The 25,905-nt window shown below is 39.6% G+C and overlaps 2 protein-coding genes and 1 long non-coding RNA gene across 5 annotated transcripts; 2 read left to right on the top strand and 1 right to left on the bottom strand.

Moving 5' to 3' along the window:
* The first annotated feature begins 1,035 nt into the window (after positions 1 to 1,035).
* Positions 1,036 to 11,532, top strand: gpat4 (glycerol-3-phosphate acyltransferase 4). Of its 3 annotated transcripts, XM_020707694.3 has the most exons (14): positions 1,100 to 1,171; positions 1,299 to 1,578; positions 1,676 to 1,824; positions 3,031 to 3,100; positions 3,188 to 3,485; positions 3,603 to 3,677; positions 3,828 to 3,917; positions 8,091 to 8,184; positions 8,295 to 8,410; positions 8,590 to 8,645; positions 8,923 to 9,008; positions 9,093 to 9,221; positions 9,595 to 9,674; positions 10,881 to 11,532. In XM_020707694.3, the coding sequence occupies exons 4-14, from the start codon at positions 3,046 to 3,048 to the stop codon at positions 11,020 to 11,022; spliced, it is 1,221 nt and encodes a 406-aa protein (XP_020563353.1). In that variant the 5' UTR covers positions 1,100 to 1,171; positions 1,299 to 1,578; positions 1,676 to 1,824; positions 3,031 to 3,045; the 3' UTR covers positions 11,023 to 11,532. The 3 variants fall into 3 exon arrangements, with proteins under 3 accessions (XP_004074981.1, XP_020563353.1, XP_078811982.1); XM_004074933.5 differs by lacking the exon at positions 1,676 to 1,824 and having other exon boundaries at positions 1,036 to 1,171; XM_078955856.1 differs by lacking the exons at positions 1,100 to 1,171; positions 1,299 to 1,578; positions 1,676 to 1,824 and adding an exon at positions 1,828 to 1,922.
* Positions 7,676 to 13,096, bottom strand: LOC111948392 (uncharacterized). The gene is made up of 3 exons (XR_002874384.2): positions 12,947 to 13,096; positions 11,986 to 12,532; positions 7,676 to 10,890 (listed from the first exon to the last, which is right to left on the bottom strand). It is a non-coding gene; the product is annotated as an uncharacterized LOC111948392 (long non-coding RNA).
* On the top strand, positions 12,161 to 25,309 carry rab11fip1b (RAB11 family interacting protein 1 (class I) b). Its single transcript, XM_023961202.2, has 6 exons — positions 12,161 to 12,516; positions 19,132 to 19,559; positions 19,650 to 21,264; positions 23,287 to 24,036; positions 24,383 to 24,491; positions 24,594 to 25,309. The coding sequence occupies exons 1-6, from the start codon at positions 12,161 to 12,163 to the stop codon at positions 24,801 to 24,803; spliced, it is 3,468 nt and encodes a 1,155-aa protein (XP_023816970.1). The 3' UTR covers positions 24,804 to 25,309.
* The last annotated feature ends 596 nt before the right edge of the window (positions 25,310 to 25,905 follow it).

Below are 25,905 nucleotides of genomic sequence, written 5' to 3'. Positions count from 1 at the left end.
TAGAAGAACACAAATGTCCAAGCCTTTTCTAGAGCAGGGGTCTGCAACCTGAGGCTCTGGAGCCACATGTGGCTCTTTTCCTTTTCCATTGTGGCTTTTAAAAAGTAACAGTAAAGCAAAACGTAAGCAAGTAGTACAATAAAGGGGAAGTAAATGAACTCAAACTTTAAGTCATTTACAAACAGTTGAAGGACAGTACATGTCACTCTGCCTGGCTCCTGGCTAAGGTCGTTTACAATCCAACAATTATCAGGCTGCGCGGCCTTGCAGTTTAACAAAGTCGAACATATTGACTAATTTTTGCACCTTTTAGTACAAGAAATCAACTGGAGCTCAGGAAAACCAACCAGAATTAATAGGTGTACCAGATTACAAGGCAAATTTTCTATTTTTGAACATATTAAATAAAGCTTTTTAAGTGCTGTAGTGCTTTTTTAGTTCTTATTTTCAGCCTCAGGACCAGACGTCTGCAGGGAAAAGCATGTTGTCTGAACAAATAAAAAACTAATGAAAGAATTGAAAAAAAAAAGGTCAAACTCTTTGTTTGACTTTTTCTCAAAGTATAATTCCTTTCACACTCTTACACACATCACTTTTTAAATCTTCACACAAACAACTATTTAGATTCCACATGTGGTGAAAATGACAATTCAAATGTTTCTATGTGATCATGATGCTGTCCTGTCAATATGGAGCAAGGTTTATCAGAAGAGTTTCCTAAAGGCAAAAGTGGGCAGCAGGAGGCCATGTATATAGGTTTAGCTTTTGATCTTTCTTTTAGTTGTATTATGTAGCAGTTGGGCAGTAATTTGGAATAAAGTAAAAAAAATATGGATGAGTTCTGATTCAACAACAACAACAAAAAGATTTCAAGACCTTAAAAAATTCAAACAAATCAATCCTTTTTTAACTTGCCGTTTCGATAGCCAGAGCTTCTGTGGGATCAACGCTAATCAGATTTAAGTTCATGTCCAGCCCACAGCGCAAAGACAGCAGCTCTCATTGGCCACCTGTAGTCATGGTGACCCAGTGCAACTTTGCCTTGGGCATGTTACTAATACCCTACAAAGCCGAACCTGGTGTTTGACATTCACACACAGAAGAGGGAATTTTCCAGATGGAGCATCGAATTTTCACTTGCTTACCTTCACAAACTCAGCAGTCAGCTGTGGTTAGTTGTTGGTTTTCTCTCTGGCTCTAAACACACATAAAATGCATAATTTAAATGTGGATTCTAATTATTTGTCAGTTTGTGCTGTTTGAAGTGAAGTACTCTTTATTTTTTAATTGTTTTTCAGTGACTGCAGCTTCCGAGCAGAGCAGAGGAGCTCCTGGGAGCTGAGGGGGGGCCTCAGAGTGCCTCCATAACATGCAGCCTTGCTACTCCAGGCTGTCTTTGCTGCTGCCAACATGCTCCAGTTTGCACAGTCTGCTTGCAACCTGCTCTGCAGGTGTCTTGGCATCACTTTCGTTGTCTGGTTTACCATCCTGTTTGTCATCATAATTGTGCCAGCTGTGCTCGAAGTCTCCCTGGGGATTCACCGGTTCTACATCAGGACACTATGCAGGGTTTTTGAGGTGAGTCGGGTGTGTGTATTTGGATGATTCACGGATTGTTTACATTGCTAAATAAGATATCTGCAAAAAGTTTTGTTTTTGTTTTTTTGTTACATAGCAATACGTTGGGATCCTGCTTCCAACATGAAAATGTAGGTTTAGGATTTGAATGCATCAACCTTCACTTCAGGGATTTAATCTCTGGGGTTTGAACCCCAGGAGGACAGAATCCTCCAGCAGTGGGATCAGAGATTCTGATGATAGGAGGTATTTCAGACACCTAGGATCACATGTATTTATTTCCTGCACATGCTCAGCTCTTGCAGTCCCAGTATATCTGCAGGCCTGTTTTCCTTTAATTACTTGTGAGTACCACTGAATTTGAACACATACTTCCCGTGATAGATTTTTTGTAAGATTTTAGAAGTTGTTTTTTTACTTTTACAAAGACTGAAGGGTTTTGTGAGGCCGGCTTTATAATTTGTTGGACAAAGCTTCCAAACATTACAGAGTAGTATTTTAGGAATTAGCAGCCTTGTAAAATAAACATGAACTCACCTTCTGTGTATGGAAACAAGCTTTAAGGATAAAAAAAAGCAAAAATGTTACATGTAGAAATCTTTTCCTGTAATCTTTTTGACCTCTTAGAGCAAACAAAAAGCAGCGTAAAGATGCAGGTCAAATTTTGCAAGTTCAAAAAGGGGTCATGGTGGTGACTCAACATTTTTGCTGTTTTTTTATAACAGTTTTAATAAATATAAAGGTTGGAAAGAAAACCAGCCAAATTGAATTTAGCTTTATGCAGCTTTATTTTTTTAATCTTACCAAAAATGTATGTAAAAAAAAAGAAAAGATGAATACTCCAGATAAACCAGACCAGCATTAAAAACTAAAAAAATAGATTTCTACAAGACAGAATGTTGCATTTTTGCTTGTTTTTAAAACAGAACTGGAGGTAGCTACAACACAAATTAGGTTTAACTGTGTACTTGCAAATGACTTTGATATTATATTTTAAATGCGAGTCAAATGGTGCAGCTCTTTTGCATTTGAAAGTCTCAGTCTTAGAATATGTTTTTCAATAAGTGATTCTTAGCCACCTCTGAGATTTTTCATTGCTTATCCTTTCATAACCAGTCACATTTACCACGACATCCCTGTAGAAAAACTTGATTTGATGGACAAACTTGCTGGAAATATAAATTTTGTATGGTTTGATTAGTGTGAACCTGAAGCCAAAGCGGCAAAATTGTTGCTCAGCTGCAAAACACATGCTTTACCAACCCCAGTCCGGGGACCCCGTTACCTAATTTTGTCCCTTCTGCTCCGCTTTAGTTTTAAGGTGAAAGCTTCTAAACATTTCAAAGCCAGACTTTTTTTGTTAGGTTGAGATTATAACTTGTAATCTGCATGGCTATTTGTAAGCAAATAGAATGACTGCATGTGTAACACTGCTGTTTGATCTGAATTTAGTGGGCAACTTTACAAATGGAGTTGTCAGCAAAGCAAAAGAATAGGCAATTCAGTAAACCACACACCAAAGGTAAAGTGACTATGTTTTTCTAAATTTGTGCTTTTTTCTATTTTCTATGCATGTTCACCATATTTCTCCTCCTTTATCTTGCTGAAGGCATCTTAGCCAAAAGCAAACCACTGTCAGTGCAGGAAAACATGCAGGAGCTGCGGAGTTCAGCTCACAGTCGGCGTTCAGAGCCACAGTTCGACATGGGTGATGTCATTTACTTCTGCCGGAAAGGAGTGGAGAGCATTATGGATGATGAAGTGACCAAAAGCTTTTCAGCCCAGGAACTAGAGAGCTGGAACCTGCTCACTCGCAGCATTCGCCGTTTCCCTCACAGAGGTCTGAGGCTTACATTCCTGTGGGGTCTGGGTGTACTTATCCGTTACGGCATCCTGCTGCCTCTCAGGTTAGATCAGATTAAAGTTTGTACAAAACAAAACAAACAAAAAACTTTTGTTGTTTGTTATTAATACAAATGTGAATTGTTCATCCTTTGTCACAGCATTTTTCTGTTTTTCTGCAGAGTCCTTCTTGCAGTAACAGGAATTTTCCTGTTTGTGATCCTGAGCACCTCAGTGGGATTTCTACCTAATTCAAAGTGAGTTTTTGCCAGTTCTTGTCACGCTTGAGGAATGCAACTGAGTGGTATTGCTGTAACAAGGATATCAGATAAACTGATAGTTCCTCTTGTGTGTCCGTGTGTGTCAAACTCAAATGATCCTTGTGACATTTTGCTTCATGTCATCAGGTTAAGATTCTTTCTTGGAGAGAAGGTCCATTTGATGGGATATCGCTTCTGTGTTAAATCTCTCACAGCTTTCATCACTTATCACAACAGGTATGATGGATAATGAACAATATCTGCTGTTTGGGAAAAAAAGAAAAGAAAAATGAAACTTGGTTTTGCCAAACATTCCAGCCAAAAAACAGCTTTTTTTTTAAAGTCCCACTCTAATCATCTTTTGATCTGTTGTAAAAGCCTTCCCAGTGGTCTTTTAAATGTGATTAGGACATTTTAATCTAAAGAATCTAGCCACAGGGGTTGCAAGCCAGTTGCCTCTGTGCCGGTCCCAAGCCCGGATAAATAGAGAGGGTTGCGTCAGGAAGGGCATCCGGCGTAAAAATTGCCAAAATAACTATGCGAATCATCCACACCACTTTAGACATACCGGATCGGTCGAGGCCCGGGTTAACAACGACCGCCACCGATGCTGTTAACCTACAGGGTGTCGGTGGAAATTTGACTACTGTTGGTCGAAGAAAGAGAGGAGGCAGAAGGGTCCGTGGCCAGAGAGAGAAGGGAAAAGGCAGGAACATAGGTTTGAGAATAGGGACTCTTAACGTTGGCACAATGACAGGGAAAGGCAGAGAGCTGGCAGACATGATGGAGAGAAGGAAGGTAGATGTACTGTGTGTGCAGGAGACAAGGTGGAAGGGCAGCAAGGCACGTAGTATTGGAGGAGGATACAAACTGTTCTATCATGGTGCTGATAGGAAGAGAAACGGGGTAGGAGTGATTCTGAAGGGGGAGTTTGTAAACAGGGTTCTAGAGGTGAAAAGAGTCTCAGACAGGATGATGAGCCTAAAGTTGGAAATTGAAGGGGTGATGGTGAATGTAGTCAGTGGGTATGCGCCACAGGTTGGCTGTGAGTTAGAAGTGAAGGAGAGATTCTGGAGTGAGTTGGATGAGGTCATAGAGAGTATCCCCAGAGGAGAGAGAGTTGTTATTGGAGCAGACTTTAATGGGCATGTTGGTGAGGGCAACAGAGGTGATGAGGAGGTGATGGGCAGGTTTGGTGTGAAGGAAAGGAATCTGGAAGGACAGATGGTGGTGGACTTTGCGAAGAGGATGGAAATGGCTGTAGTCAACACTTACTTCCAGAAGAGAGAGGAACATAGAGTGACATACAGAAGTGGAGGTAGGAGTACTCAGGTGGACTACATCCTATGCAGACGAGGTCATTTGAGAGAGGTTAATGACTGCAAAGTGGTGGTAGGAGAGAGTGTAGCCAGACAGCACCGCATGGTGGTGTGTAAGATGACTCTGGAGGTCAGGAAGAAGAAGAGAGGGAAAACAGAAAAGAAGACCAAGTGGTGGAAGCTACAGAATGAAGAAACTTGTGAGGAATTTAGGCAGAAGTTGAGACAGGTCCTGGGTGGTCAGGATGAGCTTCCAGATGACTGGGAAACTACAGCAGAGATTATCAGGGAAACAGGTAGGAAGGTGCTTGGTGTGTCATCTGGAAAGAGGAAAGACGGTAAAGAGACTTGGTGGTGGAATGAGGAAGTACAGGAATGCGTCCAGAGGAAGAGGTTGGCTAAAAAGAAGTGGGATGTAGAAAGGACTGAGGAAGGTAGACAGGAGTACAAGGAAGCGCAGCGTAGAGTGAAGAGAGAGGTGGCAAAGGCCAAACAGAAAGCTTATGATGAGCTATATGACAGGTTAGACACAAAGGAAGGAGAGAAGGACTTGTACAGACTAGCCAGACAGAGAGACAGAGATGGGAAGGACGTGCAACAGATAAGGGTGATTAAGGACAGAGATGGAAAGGTGCTAACAACCCAAGAGAGTGTACAGAAAAGATGGAAGGAGTATTTTGAGGAGCTGATGAACGAGGAAAATGACAGGGAAAGAAGGGAGGAAGATGTGGTTGTTGTGGAGCAGGAAGTAGCAGAGATTGGAAAGGATGAGGTTAGGAAGGCTCTGAAAAGGATGAAGAGCGGAAAGGCCGTTGGTCCTGATGACCTACCTGTGGAGGTATGGAAGTGCTTAGGAGAGACAGCAGTGGAATTTCTAACAAGGTTGTTCAATAGGATTTTAGAGAGTGAGAAGATGCCCGAGGAATGGAGGAGAAGCGTTCTGGTTCCGATCTTTAAGAACAAGGGTGACACGCAGAACTGCAGCAACTATAGAGGAATAAAGTTGATGAGCCACACAATGAAGCTGTGGGAAAGAGTAGTGGAAGCCAGGCTTAGGAAGAAGGTGGAGATTTGTGAGCAGCAGTATGGTTTCATGCCCCGTAAGAGCACCACTGATGCCATTTTTGCTTTGAGAATGTTGATGGAAAAGTACAGAGATGGTCAGAAGGAGCTGCATTGTGTGTTCGTAGATTTAGAGAAGGCGTATGACAGGGTGCCGAGGGAGGAGCTGTGGTACTGTATGAGATTGTCTGGAGTGGCAGAGAAGTATGTCAGAGTAGTTCAGGACATGTATGAGAGAAGTATGACGGTGGTGAGATGTGCTGTAGGTCAGACAGAGGAGTTCAAGGTGGAGGTGGGACTACACCAAGGATCAGCTTTGAGTCCTTTTTTGTTTGCTATGCTGATGGACAGGCTGACAGACGAGGTAAGACAGGAATCTCCCTGGACAATGATGTTTGCAGATGACATTGTAATTTGCAGTGAGAGTAGAGAGCAGGTGGAGGAACAGCTAGAGAGGTGGAGGTTTGCTCTGGAAAGAAGAGGCATGAAGGTCAGTCATAGTAAGACAGAATACATGTGTCTGAACGAGAGGGATCAAGGTAGAAGCGTTAGGTTACAGGGGGCTGAGGTGAAGAAGGTGCAGGAGTTTAAGTACTTGGGGTCAACAGTTCAGTGTGATGGGGATTGTGGAAAAGAGGTGAAGAGGCGAGTGCAGGCAGGTTGGAGCGGTTGGAGGAAAGTGTCAGGAGTGTTGTGTGACAGAAGAGTGCCAGCAAGACTCAAAGGAAAGGCGTACAAGACAGTGGTGAGACCAGCTCTGCTCTATGGGTTAGAGACGGTAGCAGTGAGACAGAGACAAGAGGCTGAGATGGAGGTAGCGGAGATGAAGATGTTGAGGTTCTCCTTAGGAGTGACCAGGTTAGACAGGATAAGGAACGAGTACATCAGAGGGACGGCTCACGTTGCCTGTGTTAGCGACAAAGTCAGAGAAGCCAGACTGAGATGGTTTGGACATGTTCAGAGGAGGGATAGTGGATATATTGGTAGAAGGATGTTGGAGATGGAGCTGCCTGGCAGGAGGGCAAGAGGACGGCCAAAGAGGAGATACATGGATGTCTTAACAGAGGACATGAAGTTGGCTAATGTTAGGGTAGAAGACGTCCATGATAGAGTGAGGTGGAGGACGATGATTCGCTGTGGCGACCCCTGATGGGAAAAGCCGAAAGAGAAAGAAGAGGACATTTTAATCTAAAATCAAAAACCCTAAGTCATTTTTTAGGACATAGTTTCTGCAGAGCAGCAGTAATTCATTAGAATTTCGCCACTTAGTTGTGGGCGGGACTGTTGGCACCGAGTAAGCCTGTCCTCATTTCCCATCATCCTTTTGCTTTCCTCACATCCCAAACCTGACATTGCCAGTGCAACAAAATGGTGCGTAACATTGGAGCTATCCAGCTGTAGAGTTTTGAGCCAGATGTCATCTCAGATGAGGAAAACAAAGACATACGTGGATCTGGTCGTCCACAAGAGGATGCATCGGAATGGAACGGAGCAAGAAATTGTTTTCAGCCAATTGTTGCTTCTACATCACTGCTACAAGCTTTTTCAAACTGCATTTTTTTCAGGTGCTCCACATTCACAACAGTTTGAATGAAGAAATACTCAGAAACACAATTTTGATTTTAAATTTTATATTTGTGCTCCATCATGAGAAAAATGCTACAAGAACACATTAAAAACACCAAAAACACAATTTTCATTGGAGTGGGTCTTTAAAGGAATATATTACAGCTGTTTAAGGCATGTTGTTTTTGAAAGAAAAACAACAACACAAGATTTATGTGCAGTTACAATGTGCTGAAGGCCCTTAATCTGCTGATTACTCATAAAAATAGATAATTTTGAGAGTTTTTGTACGTACTGTCTTAATGACCTCTTTTCAAAACAGAAGTGTCCTCAATTTTTTTTATATTGATTTATTCTAGTTATGGGTTGAGAAGCTCCCTGTTGCTTGCATATTCAGAATATTATTGCACTGCTTGTCAAGAGTGTTGCTATTCAACTGTTTTGCATGTTTTTCTAACAACAGTGAGAACAGACCAAAGAATGGCAGCATCTGTGTGGCCAATCACACAACACCCCTGGATGTGATTATCCTGGCAAATGATCGCTGCTACTCTTTGGTAAATCATCCTGCTTTTGAGTGAGTTGCGTGAAGAAATAACAGTTTAAAAAGATAGAATAAGTGATTGTTGGTACAATTGATGTTATCTGAATTCCCATTTTCTTTTAGGTTGGTCAGGTGCACAGAGGTCTGCTGGGAATGATACAAAGAGCCATGGTGAAATCCTCTCCTCACATCTGGTTTGAAAGAGCAGAAGTCAAAGATCGACATCTAGTGGCCAAAAGGTAACACTGCATTTCCAGGTTGCAGTTCATGCTTGTTTTCACAGTTTCCAGATTTGCTTCAAATAACACATATTCGTGTTTTTTTAACATTTATAACTTAAGTATTTTTTATTATTAATTGATCCCAGTTGCTAAAGAATTCTTTTCCTTTTTTAAACTGCCCTGATTTCCCATTTCAGGCTGTGCGATCATGCTGCTGATAAAACCAAACAACCCATCCTCATCTTCCCTGAAGGTCTGTATGAGATGAGGTGATTAAACACTAAAGGGATTTTAAAAATGCCTTAAACCTGTTTCAAAGCAGCAAAGCTGAAAAAAACAACAACAGTCAATTCCCTGTGAAAAACAGAAAGTTATTCCCACATAAAAACCAATAAAAATCATGCTGCTCTGCCAACTACTTTTTTTAAAAGAGACATCATATTTGATTGATTCTATGAAAAAAACCCTCAGACAAATCATTCTCCCTTTTGTAATATTGTGGTTTTGAAATTCTTGTCTTCCTTTTACAGGCACGTGTGTTAACAACACATCAGTTATGATGTTCAAGAAGGGCAGCTTTGAAATTGGGTGCACCATCTTTCCTGTAGCTATAAAGGTAGGGTTCTCTTCTCCTCCACCTTATGAGTTTCCATGTCGGTCCCAGCTGCAGCCAAGACGTGCCGCTTCTTGTCTCTCTCAGTATGACTTTCGCTTTGGAGACGCTTACTGGAACAGCAGTAAGTTTGGCTTGGTGCACCACCTTCTGAGAATAATGAGCAGTTGGGGGCTGGTCTGCAGCGTTTGGTACCTGCCCCCCATGAACAGAGAGGTGACTATTTTTCATAATTATTACAAGACCTGTTTCGAGCACTGTTTACTAACAAATAGAATTTTAAAAATTGCACTTTTTCATTTGTCAGGCATAATTGTGCAAGAATTGTATCATTTCATTGATAAAGTCATAGGGGTTTCTGTGAAACGCATTATTTACGATCATTATTTCAAAAAATAAACCAAAAGAAAACATGTGTGCCAAAAGATTTTTACATAAGTGTAAAAATATGTTAGAGAAGCATAAAACTGGCACCAACTTGAAACAGACATGTTAATTGAAGTTGCCAAAAGATGTGTGCAAAACTGTTGCATGTTTGTCATGTTCTGTTCAGCTTTTGTTTGCTTATTTTTTGTGCATTTTTGTTTAGGAAGGAGAAGATGCAGTGCAGTTTGCAAAAAGAGTGAAGGCAGCCCTAGCTGCTCAAGCAGGATTAGCTGATCTCACATGGTTGGTACTTGTAGTTTTTTAAGTGTTTTGATGTGTTGTCAAATTCTTACATAAACTGTTTTTCTCTGTGCAATTTTTTTCCTTTTCTTCTTTGTTTTTGTTTTCTTTTTTAAAGGTCAGTTAAGATTTTAAACAGACTTTCATTTCCAAAATGTCTCACTAGATGTTAAAACAATGTTTTATTATTAATGGGTGACCTCCAGTAAAGGCTACCAACACATCTCAAACATTTTGTTTTCACACGTTCAACAAACAAAATTTGACTTAGATTAAACAATTCATCCCACTTGTAAACTAACTTAATAACACAAGCCATAAAGCTTCTTAATTAGGACTGAAACTTTGTCACGGTCCTTCAAATGTTTTCATCTTGTTTTAATGTTGTCGTCTCGGATTTGAATTTAATGCACCATCTTTTGATTAGGTCCTATCTTTTTATTTTTGTGGCTCCTGTACTGAGATAATCTTTTAGAGATGCATTTGAATGCAATGAATTGTACCTTAAAGTTCCCCCACGACATGAAGCTGCCACCCCCATGCTTTACAGTTTAGTTAGTGTTTTGGGGGGAAAAAATTAGTCTTTTTTTTTTTTTTTACTTTTTGTATGAGTTTTAAAGGGGTAGCTTTCTTCCCTGTAAACGGCCTTGTAACTCTTTTCTATTCAGAACTCACTGCACTACTCATAATTGAAGTCTGAGAAGTTTTAGCCAGCACATTGTCAAGGTCTCTCATTCCTGGTGTGGAGGGTTTTTTTTTTTTTTTTTGCACATTTTGCACAACAGTGTGTTGATCATTGAAGCTGTCCTTTGGTCTGGTCTGTCTGCTTTGAATTGTTCTTGTATTTTGAATCATATTTAATAACTGATGACTCTTCAGTCATCATGAATTAGAGGTCGAGGATAAATCTTTTTGCTTTAATTCTTCTGAATCCTCTTGTTCAATAATCCTTTGTTTGGAGGTTGCCTCATAAAATATCCACAGACGTGTCTTTACTTAAATTAGTTTAGAATCTCATATAAGTATTAATTAGTAGTCTAAATATAATTTCTTTACATTAAATGATTAAATGATTTAATGTGTATGAGATCAAGTCCTGTTTAATACAACAGCTATTGGAGTACTCTTGATTGCTGCCTTCAGGATGTCAGAGTTTGTTTTGTTCAGCGTGTCAGAGTTGATCTTGTGTTTTTCCTCTTCATATCTCAGGGATGGTGGCCTAAAAAGGACCAAAGTGAAAGATATATTCAAAGAGGAGCAGCAGAGACTTTACAGCGAGATACTGTTGAGGGACCATCAAACACAAAAACAGGAAAAATGTTTTGAAGATGGAACTCCAGAGGAGGACTAATCAAAAACAAAAGAGGACAAGGAACGAACATTGTGTCCTAATTGTTTTTTTTTTCATCTTGTATGATAAATTGTATGATGACTGAGGAGATTCTGTCTGAATTCTTTAGAGTTTGCTGTAAAAAGAAGAAAAATTGTCATGTTTAGCTGAAACACAGACGGTCAGGTATTTAAGAAAATATCCAATTTATGACCTCAGATCATTAGGAAGGGCTAAAAATGGATTTGTTCTTTAGGGTCTTCTGTAATCAAGTCACTCAAATAGAAATTTTCTAATTCTGTGTCAGGATCCAGTGAGTGTACAGTTGTAATCAAGCTGGTTTAAGGTTCTGAGACGTCAGCTCGCTCAGTGATAAGTGGCTCAAGGTCCTATATTTGTCCTCTGCTTTAGTCTACGCTGGACATTGTGAACCAGAGAAAGTGAGATTAAACTGTCTCGACAGAAATGTTTGTCCCTGATCATGACTGCGTGTGAAACCATTTTTTCAAATTAAAATGTATGTGGATTTTCTTTCCTTCTTCAAACAGCAGGAGTCACTATTCAAACAGAGCAATCTACATGTGAGACAGTCTGACATTTTCTCCATCTGTATCACTGCAGTTTGATTACATTACAGTTACAGTTTTGATTAAATTAATCACATTTATTTTCTAAAACACTTAAAGAAGAAAGCAGTGATGTTTTTGAGAGGTTCTTCCATCAAGCTCAATCCTACAGAGGCACTTTAAATGCTGCTGAGTCTAAAGTGTCTTCTAGAAGTCTAAACTATTCTGTGACCTAGAATTTTAAAACACTTTCAGTTATTTATGAATTGAGCAGGTGATGGATGGAGTGGCAGAACCACGTGCCAGGTTTGAATAATCATAAATCTATAATAATGGGGGGAAAAAATCTGTCATGACTCATCAGAGCCCAAATGCTCTCAGCTGATTTGAAGGTAAACGTCAGCTGGAAATAATCTACCTGTCAGCTGTGAGAGGCGTGGTGTTTCTGGACCACGCCTCTTCTTTTGTGTGAGGCCACGCCCAGTCAGCTGTCCGCTGGAGTTGAACGAGAAAGTTTTCTGCGCTGCTGTGTGGTTCCTCGGAACCGATCCTGCGCTCCCGCTGTCTGCTCGGGACTCGAACTCGCTGACAGCATGTCGCTGACGGATAAGCAGTGGTGTCCCACCAGCGCCCAGGTGACTGCGCTCCAAGCCCGGGGCCTCAGGGTGAAGGGCAAGAGCGGCACCAACGATGCGTACGCGGTCCTCCAAGTGGGCAAGGAGAAGTTCCAGACGTCCGTGGTGGAGAAGAGCGTGACTCCGGTGTGGAAGGAGGAGGCCACCTTCGACCTGCCGCAGCTGCTGCGTGGAGGCGGAGGAGGCGGATCCGAGCGCAGCACGCTGCAGGTCCAGGTCCTTCACCGGGCTCTGGTGGGCCCGGACAAGCTGCTGGGGCAGGCGGTCATCAACCTGCCGCAACTGAGCGAGGACACCACCCGCAATAAGACTGAGTGAGTCTCCACCCAACTGCGTAAAAAGCGCAAAAAGTGAAATTTAGAAGGGGAAAACGGGGCGGAAATAATCCTTTCTCTTTGTAAACATGACTTGCCCACACAGTTTCTCCTTCAAACGCTTGAACATTTAAGTGTGTGTGACCTTTTGACTCCTAGAAGCACTGATGAAAACAGAAGGTTTGACTCAAACTAAGCCACAAGTTCCTATTTTAAGGGGAAAGTACTTGACTTCCCTGTGATGAACACTGAACTGGCTGCTTTTCTGCATTTTTGGGTTTAAAAACTAAACTAAACAACTAAACTCCACGCTTTACTGTAAAACCTACCAATTGCAAGTAAAAAATGCTAATGCATATTTGAGCAAGTAAATGACTTTCATTGCCTCTGAGGTATGTGCGCACCTCCAGGCATGCTTCACTGCACTGACCTGTTAGGGCTGACCTTTGAATGTTTTCCCCTCACACCAGATCAGCTTAAAAGATTTGTTTCCTGTGGATCTTTGAGATGCCAAGAAGCATTAACACTGCGTCTCAGAATTTTCCCTTTCAGTCGGCAAGAGAGGAGCTCACTCCAGGAGATCAGCCTCTCGGGATAGAGTTCCCTTTAACGTCAGTTGACGTCTGTTAACTAAATGGGGCGGCTGGTGTGACGATCTTTTGTTAAAAATGCTTTCACACCCATGTCATTTCAGGTTTTTTGCAATAAATACTCTGATCAGGTTTTACAGGCAGTGCTGGTGAAGCACTTTCACTACTGGCAGATTCACATGATTCCTTTGTGCAGAAAAATGTTCAGATGTTATGAGAAATTCCTCCATCTCTGGTCTGTTTGTTTTTGCTAAGTACAGTAGCTTTTTTCATTTCCTTGCATTTGATTAGCATTATTCACAGTCAGAAAGAACCAGTAAATACACAAACATGTTTTACTTCCTTTTAGCTAGTTTATGTCTTAGATTTGACAGGCAAAGCAGTACTTCGTTTTTTGAAGCACAGATAAATCCTTACATTGGTTATTCTTAACAAACCTCATCCGTTGTGGAAAATTCTTCATTAAACAACTCCTGGACTGCCAAAGTGGATAAAATGAAATGTAACACTCGAACGCATGAAATGACATCTGATTTAAAGGTTTTAACAACTTCTCATCCTGTCCTGTCTCCTTCAGTGGTTTAATATCCAATTCTATTTGCTCTGAGAATGGGATGTTCCACAGGGCTAATCAGAGCTTCATGGGACATGTGTTGAATGTTTGAACATGCAGATATCAGACCGTTGCAGCTCTGTGTCTGGCTGGCTTTTATTGCAGCTCCATTCCAAGATACAAAACAATTTTCTCGCTTGAACAAAGTTTCAGAGAATTTCATACATTTGTAGAGTTCCCTCGTCCTCGTTCTTTTTAATATAAAAGCAGAATTTGGTTTGCAAAGTTGGGGACTGTTGAAATAGTTGATTCCTCTCTAGTCATCCCTCCTGTGAGCTCAGCCAGGGCTGTTGCCTGAGGTTTGTGCCCAGAGTCGGCCTTACATTCCTGTTTTATCTTTGAAAAACAAACACAGTGAAAGTCGACTAAGGTCAGTATTTCCAGAGAGAAACCCTTTTGTTCTCATTGACCCTAGAAAAACATGTGATTTCCACAAAAGATAAAAATAGACTATTTTTTCTTATATTTTTACGTTCTTATACATGGTTTTATTTTGTTTAAACTCGAAGTTACTCAAATGTAAGGTTAAAATAAACAAATATGGCAATATTTAAATTTGTAGCAGAACCTTTCTATAAAACTTTTCTTCTTATTTGTTTTTTTAAGAATCAACTTTTTAACTACAAAATATGAAGTGTACTCAAAATAAAATTTATTTTTCTTTAGTGTTGAAGCCTAAAACAACTGAGTAAAAAAAGTCTATGTACAGTGGGGCAAAAAAATATTTAGTCGGCCACCAATTGTGCAATTTCTCCCATTTAAAAAGATGAGAGGCCTGTAATTTTCATCATAGGTATACATCAACTATGAGAGGCAAATTGAGAAAAAAAAATCCAGAAACTCATATTGTCTGATTTTTTATTTTTTTTATTTTTTTTTTTAAAAGTTTATTTGGTTATGGTGATTTTTCTGGATCTGAGGTGCCAGCGTTCTTTCCATGTGGGTGCTGCCCATTTCATGACTTCAACTTAGAGTAAGCCTCAGCAGCGTGTTTGCCTCTCGTTGACCAAAACAAACATCCAAACTTCTGCAAAGATGGATGTGCAGGTTGTGCATATACAATGAAAGCATTTTGGAGATCACCGCTAACTCTGCGGAGAAAGTGGGTGTTAGCCTGGGGGCGGTGCTGGCAGCACAGACTCTTCCTGGAAGGGGCTGTTCTCACTTACAGCATCTACGTCATAATTGAGAGCCCACTCCTTTTTGTGGATTGGGAGGGGCTGGTGCATAGCCCAGGTTTTTAGAAGAATGCTCAAAAATGTGTGAATGGATCAAAATACAGCTTTGGGGTTTCTTTCTGAGAGGAATGAACATTTTAACAAACTTAAAAACTAAAATGAAATTTGATTGTGTATGATATAGGCCCTTTAAAATTCAATTGTAAAAGTGGATGCAAAAGTCAACAATATTGCTGTAGTTTCTAAATAACAGGTGTTGGTTAACTTTCTTCTTTTTTTTCTATAGTCCCTCTTGCTAAATGCATTAACTTTTCCCTCTGTTTTAGTGTTAAGCACTTCTTTTGAAGATCTGCCCCTCAATATGAAAAAAATGCTGTGTATTTGAATTCAAAAACTGGGACACTTGTAGGCTGAAGTTGAAGTAATGTAAATAGTGGTGAAGGTTACACAAAACACAACTCTAAATCCAACTAACAGGTTGACCAATGATTTGACACCCTGCTAAGTCAAGTGTCTCTTCACTGTTTTCCTTCCTTTGTGCTGCTGCCCTGCTCTCTGTCACTCAGCAGAATGATATACTTAGGACTCTTCTGTGTCCTTCATGGATATTTTTGCTGTCAGAGCGTTTTCACACATTCACGAGTTCTCCACCTCACAGCTGTGCTCTGTGATAAGTAAGGCCTCTCAGGGCAGTCCGCTATCAGTCGTTCAGGCTTCACAAGGAAGGATGTAGAACGTTGCATCTATTTAAAGAATAAAGTTGAGTCATCCATTGTCTTCCCCTGGTTCTCCTTGTTCAAAAGAGCAGCATACTTTTTATATTGTGTACAAGGCTTAAAGATTACTGGAAGAGTCTCAGCTTTGCAAAGTATTTAGGCTCAGCCTAAAGTTTTCTGGTTGGTGATTCAGGTTAATTCAACATCATGAATAGTGTTTTTTTTAAATACTTATGCAACTTCCCTTCTGTTTAACTTGTGTTTTTATCTCTGTATGGATCAGTTGTTTTGTGACTCACAGGCACATCAGGCTGTGGATAAAAACTTAAAGTCCCACGCCCATGAAAATGTTTTTTAAAACGTTTTTAGCATTTTTCTCATGATGGACATGAAGAAACTTAGAAACTTAGGAGGAAAACTGTTTCTATATTTAAATTGTTGTGAATTGTTGTGAGCAGACAAAAAATGCTATTTTGAAAAAGCTTGTAGTTACATACAAGCTACAGTCAGCAGTCCACCTGAGCCCTGCTCTGCTCCATTCTGATGCATTGGCTCGTAGGTCATTAGAGCCATGTAGGCCTGTGTTTTCCCAGTCTGAGCTGGCATCTGCCTCAGAACTGTACAGCTGGATAGCTCTAAAATTGCTCACCCTTTTTGCTGCACTGCTAATCTCAGGCTGGAGTTGTGAGGGGCTGTATGCTCTCAGGGGAGAGCGTAAATAAAGGGATGATGGGGAAAATGAGGGCAGGCTTACTCCTTGCCAAAAGTCTCTGAGGCAAATTTCTGAAGAATTCTTGCTGTTCTACAGAAACGGTGTCCTAGAAAACGACACAGGTTTTTAGATCTTGCCTAAAAATGGTTTAATCATCATATACTTAAAATGGTATAATCATCATATAATTAAAAGACCACTGGGAGCATTTTTTACAGTAGATCACAAGATGATAGGAGTGGGACTTTAATGACATTCACTCTGTTGTAGTACAGCTGGATGCAGAAAATGTTACTGAATGAACTGAAATGTTTTTTCTTTTTAATACGGCTAAACCAGAAGTTTATTTGAAGTAATCACCACAAAGCTACTCTAAAGAACACATGGAAACACATAACATTAAAACATTAGGTTTATAATATGAATTAAAGCGCTTCTGTGTTTGTTATAAAACAAATTGCTTCATCCAGTAGTAGTACCCTTAAATTGAGTGAGCAAATGTCATGGCAACAGACCACCTGAGATTGCCCTTTATGGATTTTCAGATCTGTCAGGGATCATAATGCTTATATAATGATTTTTTTCATGGAGTATTTTTCCTTAACTAGGCATGAAGAAACGTCATCTTCTTCTAAATATCGTTGGTGTTCATGGCTGCTGAAGTTCCCTCAGGATGGCAATAGCATTGTTTACAGTTCTTTCTAGATGACCACTAGTGAAGCTATACATAAGTTGTACTAGTCTCACTTTTTTTTTTTTTATGAGTGAGTTAACTTTAAGTTCACTCTCAAAGCTTCGGGACTCTGCAAAAAGCTGGCATCACCAATTAAAAGAACTTGGAGTAATCTTTTTTTCCCTCCAGTCTCTAATTAAAAATAAAACAATAATCTCCTTTAAAATATAAAAATGTTCTGTCCTTGCTTTCAGAGCAAAATATTTTCAAACTTGGACACTTTGTCTTATGTGTTGGCAATCCTGCGTTTAAAAAAATTTTTTTTATTTATTTACAGAGAATAAATTCATTGTGTGTGTTCTAGACTTTTTTTGGGCAAAACATGAAGAAGCCTTGCAGTGATCATGTCGAGGCCGGACTTGTCCAAACAACGTCCTGGTGCTCATCAGGGACACGGAGGCCGGGGGGGCTGAGACAGCGCTAACTGTTTGGTAAATTCCAGGAAAAGGCGTGTTCCCTCCTTGATTTGAGATGCATCTGAAACATTCTTTAGAGAGGAGGAGGAGGCTGAAGCCCAGCAGCATACGTTTTACAGCACAATAGGGACAACACAGCATTTCTTTTAACGGGTAAATAGAAAAAAGGAACACAGAAGCTTGCTACTACATGTCTGATTATTACCACAGAGCACTCTTTCTGTGCCCCTTCCTCATTTCCTTTGAAATCCAGATTTCCGTTAGTTGTTTTCTCAATTGTGGGCTGACCTCAGACTTTTTGCCAGATAGGCACATTTCTTTGCTGACTTAGCGTGTCTGTAACTTATTGTTGCTGTGTGGAGTCATTCAGATGTCGAAAACGGGACAAGCACAAAATCATTGCAAAGTGGATGCTTTCAGCTCTCAGTGGACTTGTATTTATGGCTTTGCATATTTTTTAAACAGCACATCTTAAGATCATTTGAATGTCCAGGAAATGCAAAAAGGAAATATTGGGGCTTATATCCAACCAGCAGGACAGCAAGCAGGCATTAATTCTGTCTGGCTCTTCCCTGAGCCGTATTTAAAAGGTGAAGTTGGGGTTAATCGTGAAAAGATAGTTTCCCATGAGACTGGATAGCTAAAGTCCTGAGAGAAGTAGAGGCTAATCATCTTATTCAAAGATATCTTTGCATGGTCTGGTTAACAGTCTTTAGGGTTAAAGGTCTTAAAGCTGCCATGTAGTAAACAACCTTGCAGAGTTCAGCTTGGACAGTTCCGGATCAGATTATGGCAGTAAACAGTAGCAGGATTGCAGCATGACAGAAATGTAATTATACCCATAAAGAGAGTTTTTAAAATGCAATCCTTAGAGGTTAGTCGTGTTATGCAAGATCGTGCAACTTCTCAGAAACTGTTGGCATTTAATTTCCTGTGTATGCAAGAAGGTTATTGCCCATAGACTACAACTCAACCTATGCATTAATACAATATGCACAAATCTAAATGACAGCAAATAGGGTTAGTTTCAAGTTTTCATTAATCAAAACAAAGTTGTTTTTTTTTGTTTTTTTGTGTGAAGAAAATAAGACGGAACTGTATGGGAGAAAAATTTGAATGTGTATTTAAACTATAACTCTATAATGTAAATGTACATCAATAATTCGATAAATGTCAACAAATGGATCCATTTACATTATCGTTTTCCTCTTCTGAGCTGAGATCTGGCTCAAAACTGTTGTTCAAGTTGTTCTCAAAACTTGATGGCTCCAATACTGTTTGCCAAATATGTCGCACTGGCAATGTTGGCTTGGGATTGTGTTGAGGGCCTGTAAGAGACAATGTAAACAAAGGGATGATGGGAAATGAAGGCAGGCTTCCTCCAACTGTCCCAACTGCAACTCTAAGGGGAATTTCAAATGAACTCATGCCAGTCTACAGAAACTATGTGCTGGAAAAAGACAGCCTTTTTTTTCTTTTTTTGCCTAAAAACAACATAATTAAGAGACCTGGGGAATGCTTTAAAAATGGATCAAAAGAAGATTGGAGTGGGATTTTTAAGATAGATGGTCCATGAACTGCTTATTCTACACAACGGCTTGTGCCTGATGTGTCATAATGTTCATTTCAACTCATACTGATTCCTTGCCTTTTACAGATGGTTTAGGTTACTGGACAAGCAGGGCAAGCCAGACAAAGACCGAGGGGAGGTTCTTCTGGACATCCAATTTATGAGGAACAACATGACTGCAAGCATGTTTGACCTCTCTGCTGCGGGGAAGTCCCGTTCTCGCCTGGGCAAGTTAAAGGACAAAGTTCGAGGCAAGAAAAAGGAGTTGGACTCATCATCTGGCCTGGCGCCATCCCTCAGTCAGGTTATGACTGACAGTGAGGAGGAGGCCAATGGAGATGGCGAGGAGGTAGCCAAAAAAGATGGTAAATCCAAGAAGCTGAAGATGAAATCTTTGTTTTCCTCCAAGACTAACCTGCAGAAGACCATGTCTCAGTCCATGTCTGTCCTGCCAGCGAAGAACTCCTCATTGAGTGGCAGCCAATCATCTGGTCTAAATATTGATCCAACTGAAGGTGAGCAGTTTTCCTTTAAGGTTTCTATGAAATTCTTTCACAGCTTTTGTTTAATAAATCTTTCCTCGCACTTTTTTTTTTTTTTTTTAGGTAAAAAGAAGTTTAAGTTCAAGATACATAAACGCTCTGGAAGCTCAGACAGCAAAGATTTCTCATTGGGAAATCAAAAACATTCTTCTGCGGAGCAGACTAACATGTGTATCAACGGCAGCCATGTCTACTGTGAAGAGCCGCAGCCACGGACCTCTCGAGCTGGATCAAACTTCAGCCTGGCCAGTTCAGGTCACGGATCGATGGAAGACGCTCCCGATACCTCTTCCCCATCTCTGGATTCGCTGAGAGCAGTGAGGCAATACTCACCATGGATGGAAGAAGAAGAAGAAGAGGAGGAGGAGGATGAAGAGAAAGGTGAAAACAATCAGGAAATTAAAAATCAGCAATCAAGAGAAGATGTAGCCAAAATGGAGGAGGAGAGGAGGATAAAGGAGGAAGAGGAAATTCTGAAGAGGCAAGAAGAGCTCAAAATGATTATTCAGAGGAAAGAAGAAAAACTGGCAGAAGAAGAAAAGATCAAAGAAGAGCTCCAGAGGTTGGCAGAAGAAAAGAGACTGGAGAAACAAGAACAAAAGAAGCTAGAAGAGGAAGAAAAGAGGCGGGAAGAGGAAAAAATTAAGAAAGAGGAGAGGAAAGCACACGAGGAGGAGAGACAACGGGAAGAAGAGCTTAAATTAGCTGAGAAAATGAGGATGGAAGAAGAAAGGTGTGAAGAGCTCAGGAGGCAGAAAGAGGAAGAGGAGAGAATTGAGGAGATGCGAAGAAAAGAAGAGGAAATGACCAGGAGGCAAAAAGAGCTCGAGGAAATGAGAGCTGAGCAAGAAAAAGCAGAGAGGGAGCAGGAGGAAAGAAGGAGAAAAGAGGAGGAGGAAGAGATTCTTAGGAGGCAGGAAGAGGAGAGAATGAGAAAAGAGGAAGATATGCAAAAAGAATATGAGAGGAGGAAGAGAGAAGAAGAGATGAAAAAGAAAGAAGAGGAAGAAAGGGCAAGGAAGCAAAAGGAGGCTGAGGAAATGAAAAGACAACAAGAGGAAAGGAAGAGAAAAGAGGAAGAGGAGATGCTTAGGAAACGAGAAGAACTTGAGAGAGAACTTGAAAAGGAAAGGTTGAGGCTGGAGGAAGAGGAGAGGAAAGTGGAAGAAGAGAGACTTAAAAGGGAAAAGGAAGAAAGGATTAGGCTAGAGGAAGAAATTCAAAGGAAAGAAGAGGAAAAGCGGCAAAGAGAGGAGATGAGAAAAGAAGAGGAAAGAAGGCTAAAAGAACTTGAGAGGTTGAGACAGGAGGAAGAAGAGAAAATGAGGCAAGAAGAGCAGGAAAAGAGAAGGATCGAGGAAAAAAGGAGACAGGAGGACGAGGCTGAGAGGGCAAGAAAGGAAATGGAAGAAAATGAGAGATTAGCACAGTTGAGGAGATTGGAGGAACAAGAAAAGAGGCAAATTGAGGAAGAAGAGAAAAGTAGAGACAAGTTAAGGAAGGAGGAGGAGGAAAGGAAGCTGAAGGAGGAAAATTTGGCAAGTGAACTAAGAGCTGCAGAATTGATTTCTACTAACCCATTTGATGAAGACTTCTCACTAAATCCATTTGAAGATGACCCCAACTTTTCCTCTGAGGCTCACAGCCACACAGTCAAAGGGGAAACTGTAAAGCAAAGGTTAGTTTCTGCACACAAGCAATCATGATTGTTAAAAACCAGTTAGCATGAAGCTGTATCTTCCTCCTAATACATGACGTCAAGCTTTTGAATAATTTTAATAAGAGAAGCCCCAGAGATACTTAGTTTTATAAAAACTTTGAAGTGTTTCTTGCAGAATTCTTTAATATAAAATATAATTTTGGAGAGGTGTTAGAGTAGAGGTGTCAAGCTCATTTTCACTGAGGGCCACATCAGTGTAGTGGTTATCCTCAAAGGGCCAGATATAACGTATGCATGTAACTAAATGTAATGAAAAATGAATGTAACTACTCCTTGTTAAATAGCTTATTTTTTTATTTATGATAACTTTTAAAGTGATAATTACAGTTGCATAGAAAACATATGTTTGCTTGTTACTTTAGCATAAATCTTTTGAAATTTGATTCTGTCAGGTTAGGTTATATGGACAGTGTTTCAGTCCTAATGTATAGTTGCCCAATCCGATACTTCCAGTCTGATTCCCCCTAGATATGAATAAATACACACAAATTTTTAGTTTTTATTTTAAGAAATCAAACACTTTTGTGCTCTCGCAGGCCACATACAGTGACATGGCGGGCCACATACAGTGACTAAGGCATACGAAAATTAAACTTAACAGTTTATTATTATTATTATTATTTTTAAGAATTGAGAACAAATACCTTCGGAAAAATGCACCATTTTTGCACTGCAAAGGTATTTTTTGCAAAGGTATTTTTTTACACAAAAGTGGGATAATATAGTATGGTTAACTCAAATTGAGCATTGTTTTAGCTTTTACGATATATTTTTATTCAACATTTTGAAAAGCATTTCTCAAATAAATTGGGTGCAAATTGTTGCATCGATGTTTTGGGGTAATTTCAATAGGTTGTTTTTTTTTTTTTCGTTTATTTAAACATGTTTTTACCCATTACTTCAATAATGTATACCTTTTTAAAGGAAAAAATATATGAATCCTACAGCGAACTCCATAGTAGATTTTAGAGGACAAAATGTAGAAACTACCAGAGTGTTCAGTAATTTTAAACAAATTACAAAATTGACTTTTCCACCTTCAAATGAGTGTCTGTGATGCTTTTCTTTATAGATTAGGATTCACTGCATTAATTTAGACTTCTTTTTAGCAGTTCGCAACACAAAGCTGAGGATAAATGGAAGGGAAAATTGCAGGGTTCAGTTGAGGTCTGAGCCGCAGGAAACTGGAAACTCTGTGGGTATCGCATGCCAGCACAGCAACTTGAATTGCCCTTAATCTTGCTGTTAGTACCACAAATGACACCTTTTAGTTATCCCAAAAACTCTGTAGTTATCAAAGTATTTTCTCTAGTAGTGTAGTAAATCATCTCAAATGGTTAAAATACATAATTTTTAACATAAAAGCATTTTTAACAAACGTTTAAATGTTGATTTGAAACCTGACATACAAAAGAGGTAGTAAAGATCATTTGAAAATCATCATTTACATGTACACCAAGCATGATCTGATTGTTCTGTATCTCTGCTGCAGTTCTTCTATTCACTTCTCTTTTTAAATGCTGCGTAAACTGACACCACCATAAATATTGAACAGCTTTGTGCTTGTGTTTAAGCTTGTATGAGTTTGGAATCAGGGCCAGCAGGGACCAGGCTCGTTGCACAGTCTTGCCTCATTATACTAAGGATCATGTTAATACGATGTGAAAATGGTTGCATACTCTTGCTGATTGCAACGAGCTTTTCTGTTTAGCGTGATTAACCAAGACCTGAATGGCAAGTGTAGACATTTTTTTTTTAAGTTAAACTATTATGATGTCTCCGAACAAAAACTTTTTCTAATTAGAGAAAAACATCTGCAGTTATCCGTTTGCTTGTTCTACAATAAACCCACAAAGATTCACTGTAGCCCATTTTCTTTTTAGCATCTTATAGGTTTGTCTGTACATTGCTATTGTTGGACTCATTTGAATGAAATCCTCATGTGTTTCCATGCCTTAAATGTTTATTTCTTATTTCCAGATGTGACCCAGCTCTGGTTTCACAAAAAAGCCACATGGTTTCCTCTGATGAAATGGACCCGATTAGGTCTCAGAGGGAGAAGAGGAAAGCTCCTCCGCCTCCTGAAAGTGGCCAAGATGGAAGACAAATGCAGAAAGCACAGGATGTAGCTGAACTGCAAATGAACAAGCAAAACCCAGACAGTGATGGCAAAACTGTCAATCTTGTCTCTGAGTGTTCGACAACAATCCCTCCGCAGAACAAGTCTCTAACAGACTTGAAAAACACCCAAAGCTCGACTCCAACCTCTGAAGTGAACGGCAAACGCCCTGCACCGTCGAGACCTCAACCTGTTGCAAAAGACTCGTCTGAATTGAAGAAAATTAAGTCTGCCAGAAATATTCCCCATATGGGTTCAACTGCGAAGGAACAAGTTCTGCCTATTCCCTGCTCAAACCCATTTGAAAATGAAAACGAACTCTTTGATCAAGAGGATTCCTCTGCCTCTGGTCCTGTTTGCTGGCCTCCAGCGTCGACACAGAAAGCAGACAGAGATGCTGCCTCTCAAGTAAAACTCAAGTCTTCAAAGATGGCTCCTGCTCCTGTCCCCCCTGCTAAGAAGGATGCCAATGGTGGAGACAAACATATAAATAAAGGATTAAATGACGCAAATGACCAACAAGAAAGTACAGGTCACTTACATGTGAACAATGCTGCCAACTCAGACTCTCAGCGCATAAAAACATCGGAGAAGCCTCCAAGTTCACGCAGGTGAGACAGTGCAGGTTCTCGGTACATTTTAAACCACCATTAATTTAACTCCTCTATTTCTGAATTTGTTCAAGACCATGAACAGTTAGCTGTCTCTCTGCCATCATAATTCACCATAAATTAATCAATAAGCGTTTTTCTAGGATCCATCATCCATATTATAATTTATAGCATTTTTGCATTTATACTTCTTGCATACAATCAAGCGGACCATACTGCTTGAACACCAAGAATGTCTTTTTAGCGTTTGGTTTTGACAACTGTAAAACAGATTTTTCATCATCCAATTTTTTGTCTTTTTTTTTATTGCAAATGATTAATGTACACTTTTCTTTTTTGTTGACAGGCTTCTGCCAGTAAAACCTCTAAATCCTTCCGATCAGCCCTTTACTTCACTTTTTCAAGAAGATGCCAAATCCCCAGGAATTGGCTGTGAACTTCAGACTAAAAATAAGGTAGCCTTTCAATTTTCTTTGCCTCTAGTTTTAATATTTGGGATTGCTGGTTTTATAAATACTTGATCCGTTTGCTGAGTGCCACAAGCGTCTCCCCAACAGGTTCCTGATACTGTGATGACAGGGCCGTTCTCCCAACTGACAAGAGAGGAACTCGTCTGTCTGGTGTTGAAACAGGAGACCCATCTATTGGAGAAACAGAGGAAGATATCAGAGCTGGAACAGTATATCGACAACTTACTGGTGCGTGTCATTGAGGAGCAGCCAAGTATCCTGATGTCCTTGTCTGCAGCTCCCAAGAAAGTTGCCTAAGATTACTTTATTCTTGCTGTACGTGTTTTTTTTTGTGTGAGTTTATTTCCTCTTGTTCTACAACTATACTTCTTAAAGAATTTTGGGTATATTAAGATGACTTTGGTACTTGATCTGTCTTTGCTTTATATCAAGGTTGATATTTCAAGAGAGGAAAATGGGTAAATTGAAACGAATTAATTTCCTGATCTGGTTGTTTAAGCTGAGGTATCTAATAGTATAACAAACTGAAATGCCTTCATGTGACTATATAATTTTCTTACTGCTATGTACATGACAGCTAAGCAAAATGATTCATAATGTAAAATGCTTTTACTAGACTGTTAAACTGCACTCCTGTATAAGATGTTTTTCCGTACTAAATTATGACCGTTTGAATAATTTGCCAATTGCGAAATGCACTTTAATCAGCCTGTCGACACTGAAATGATAAATGCTGAATTATTGTGCCATTAAATTTACTGCTGTATCCTATTTTTGAAATAAAAGTATATTTTTAAATGCTATATTCTCCTTTGTGTGTTTCAAAAAGTTAAACAATTCTTTGGGACATTAGGTTTTACAGAAACTTTGCATGAAAAGTCCTTGTTTGTTTTTAAGATTGAATATAATAAAACTTAATGTTTCTTTACATTTTTTACAGGTTATTAAAGGAAGAGAAGCATTGTTTGGGGTTTTGTTAAAGATTAAAAAGGATCTTTGGAGTTGCAACCTCTGACATTGGTGGGAAAATCATTTAAAGTTTTTCATTTTTAAATGTTCAAACATACTGATGTCTTGCATTTCTTAAAATATCAATTGTGATCAAAGGTCTTCTCAGTTACTGATAAATTGTTTAAACTAGGAGATTTAGTTTACAACCAACTACTAAACTGACCCTAACCCTCATAAATATGGGTGTGTTGTGTACTTTTGTCTTCCTTTAAGGTAATGAAATAAAACTTAAGTAATGCTCCCTGAAGGCTTATAGCACAAAATAAAACAGTATTTAAAGGTCTAGCATTTATTGTCTACTTGTTCTTAAGCTTTTCAAAGATGTGCTCCTGTATTACAAGTTTGTAGTACAACTTTCATTTGCAAAGTCATTAAAGTTTCTTTCAAA

This window comes from Oryzias latipes, chromosome 12 (assembly GCF_053564925.1).
Source record: "Oryzias latipes strain Hd-rR chromosome 12, Olatipes_Hd-rR_3.1".
NCBI classification, from domain to species: domain Eukaryota; kingdom Metazoa; phylum Chordata; class Actinopteri; order Beloniformes; family Adrianichthyidae; genus Oryzias; species Oryzias latipes.
Note: the sequence above shows the minus strand (reverse complement) of the source record. Positions and strands in the feature narration are given on the sequence as shown.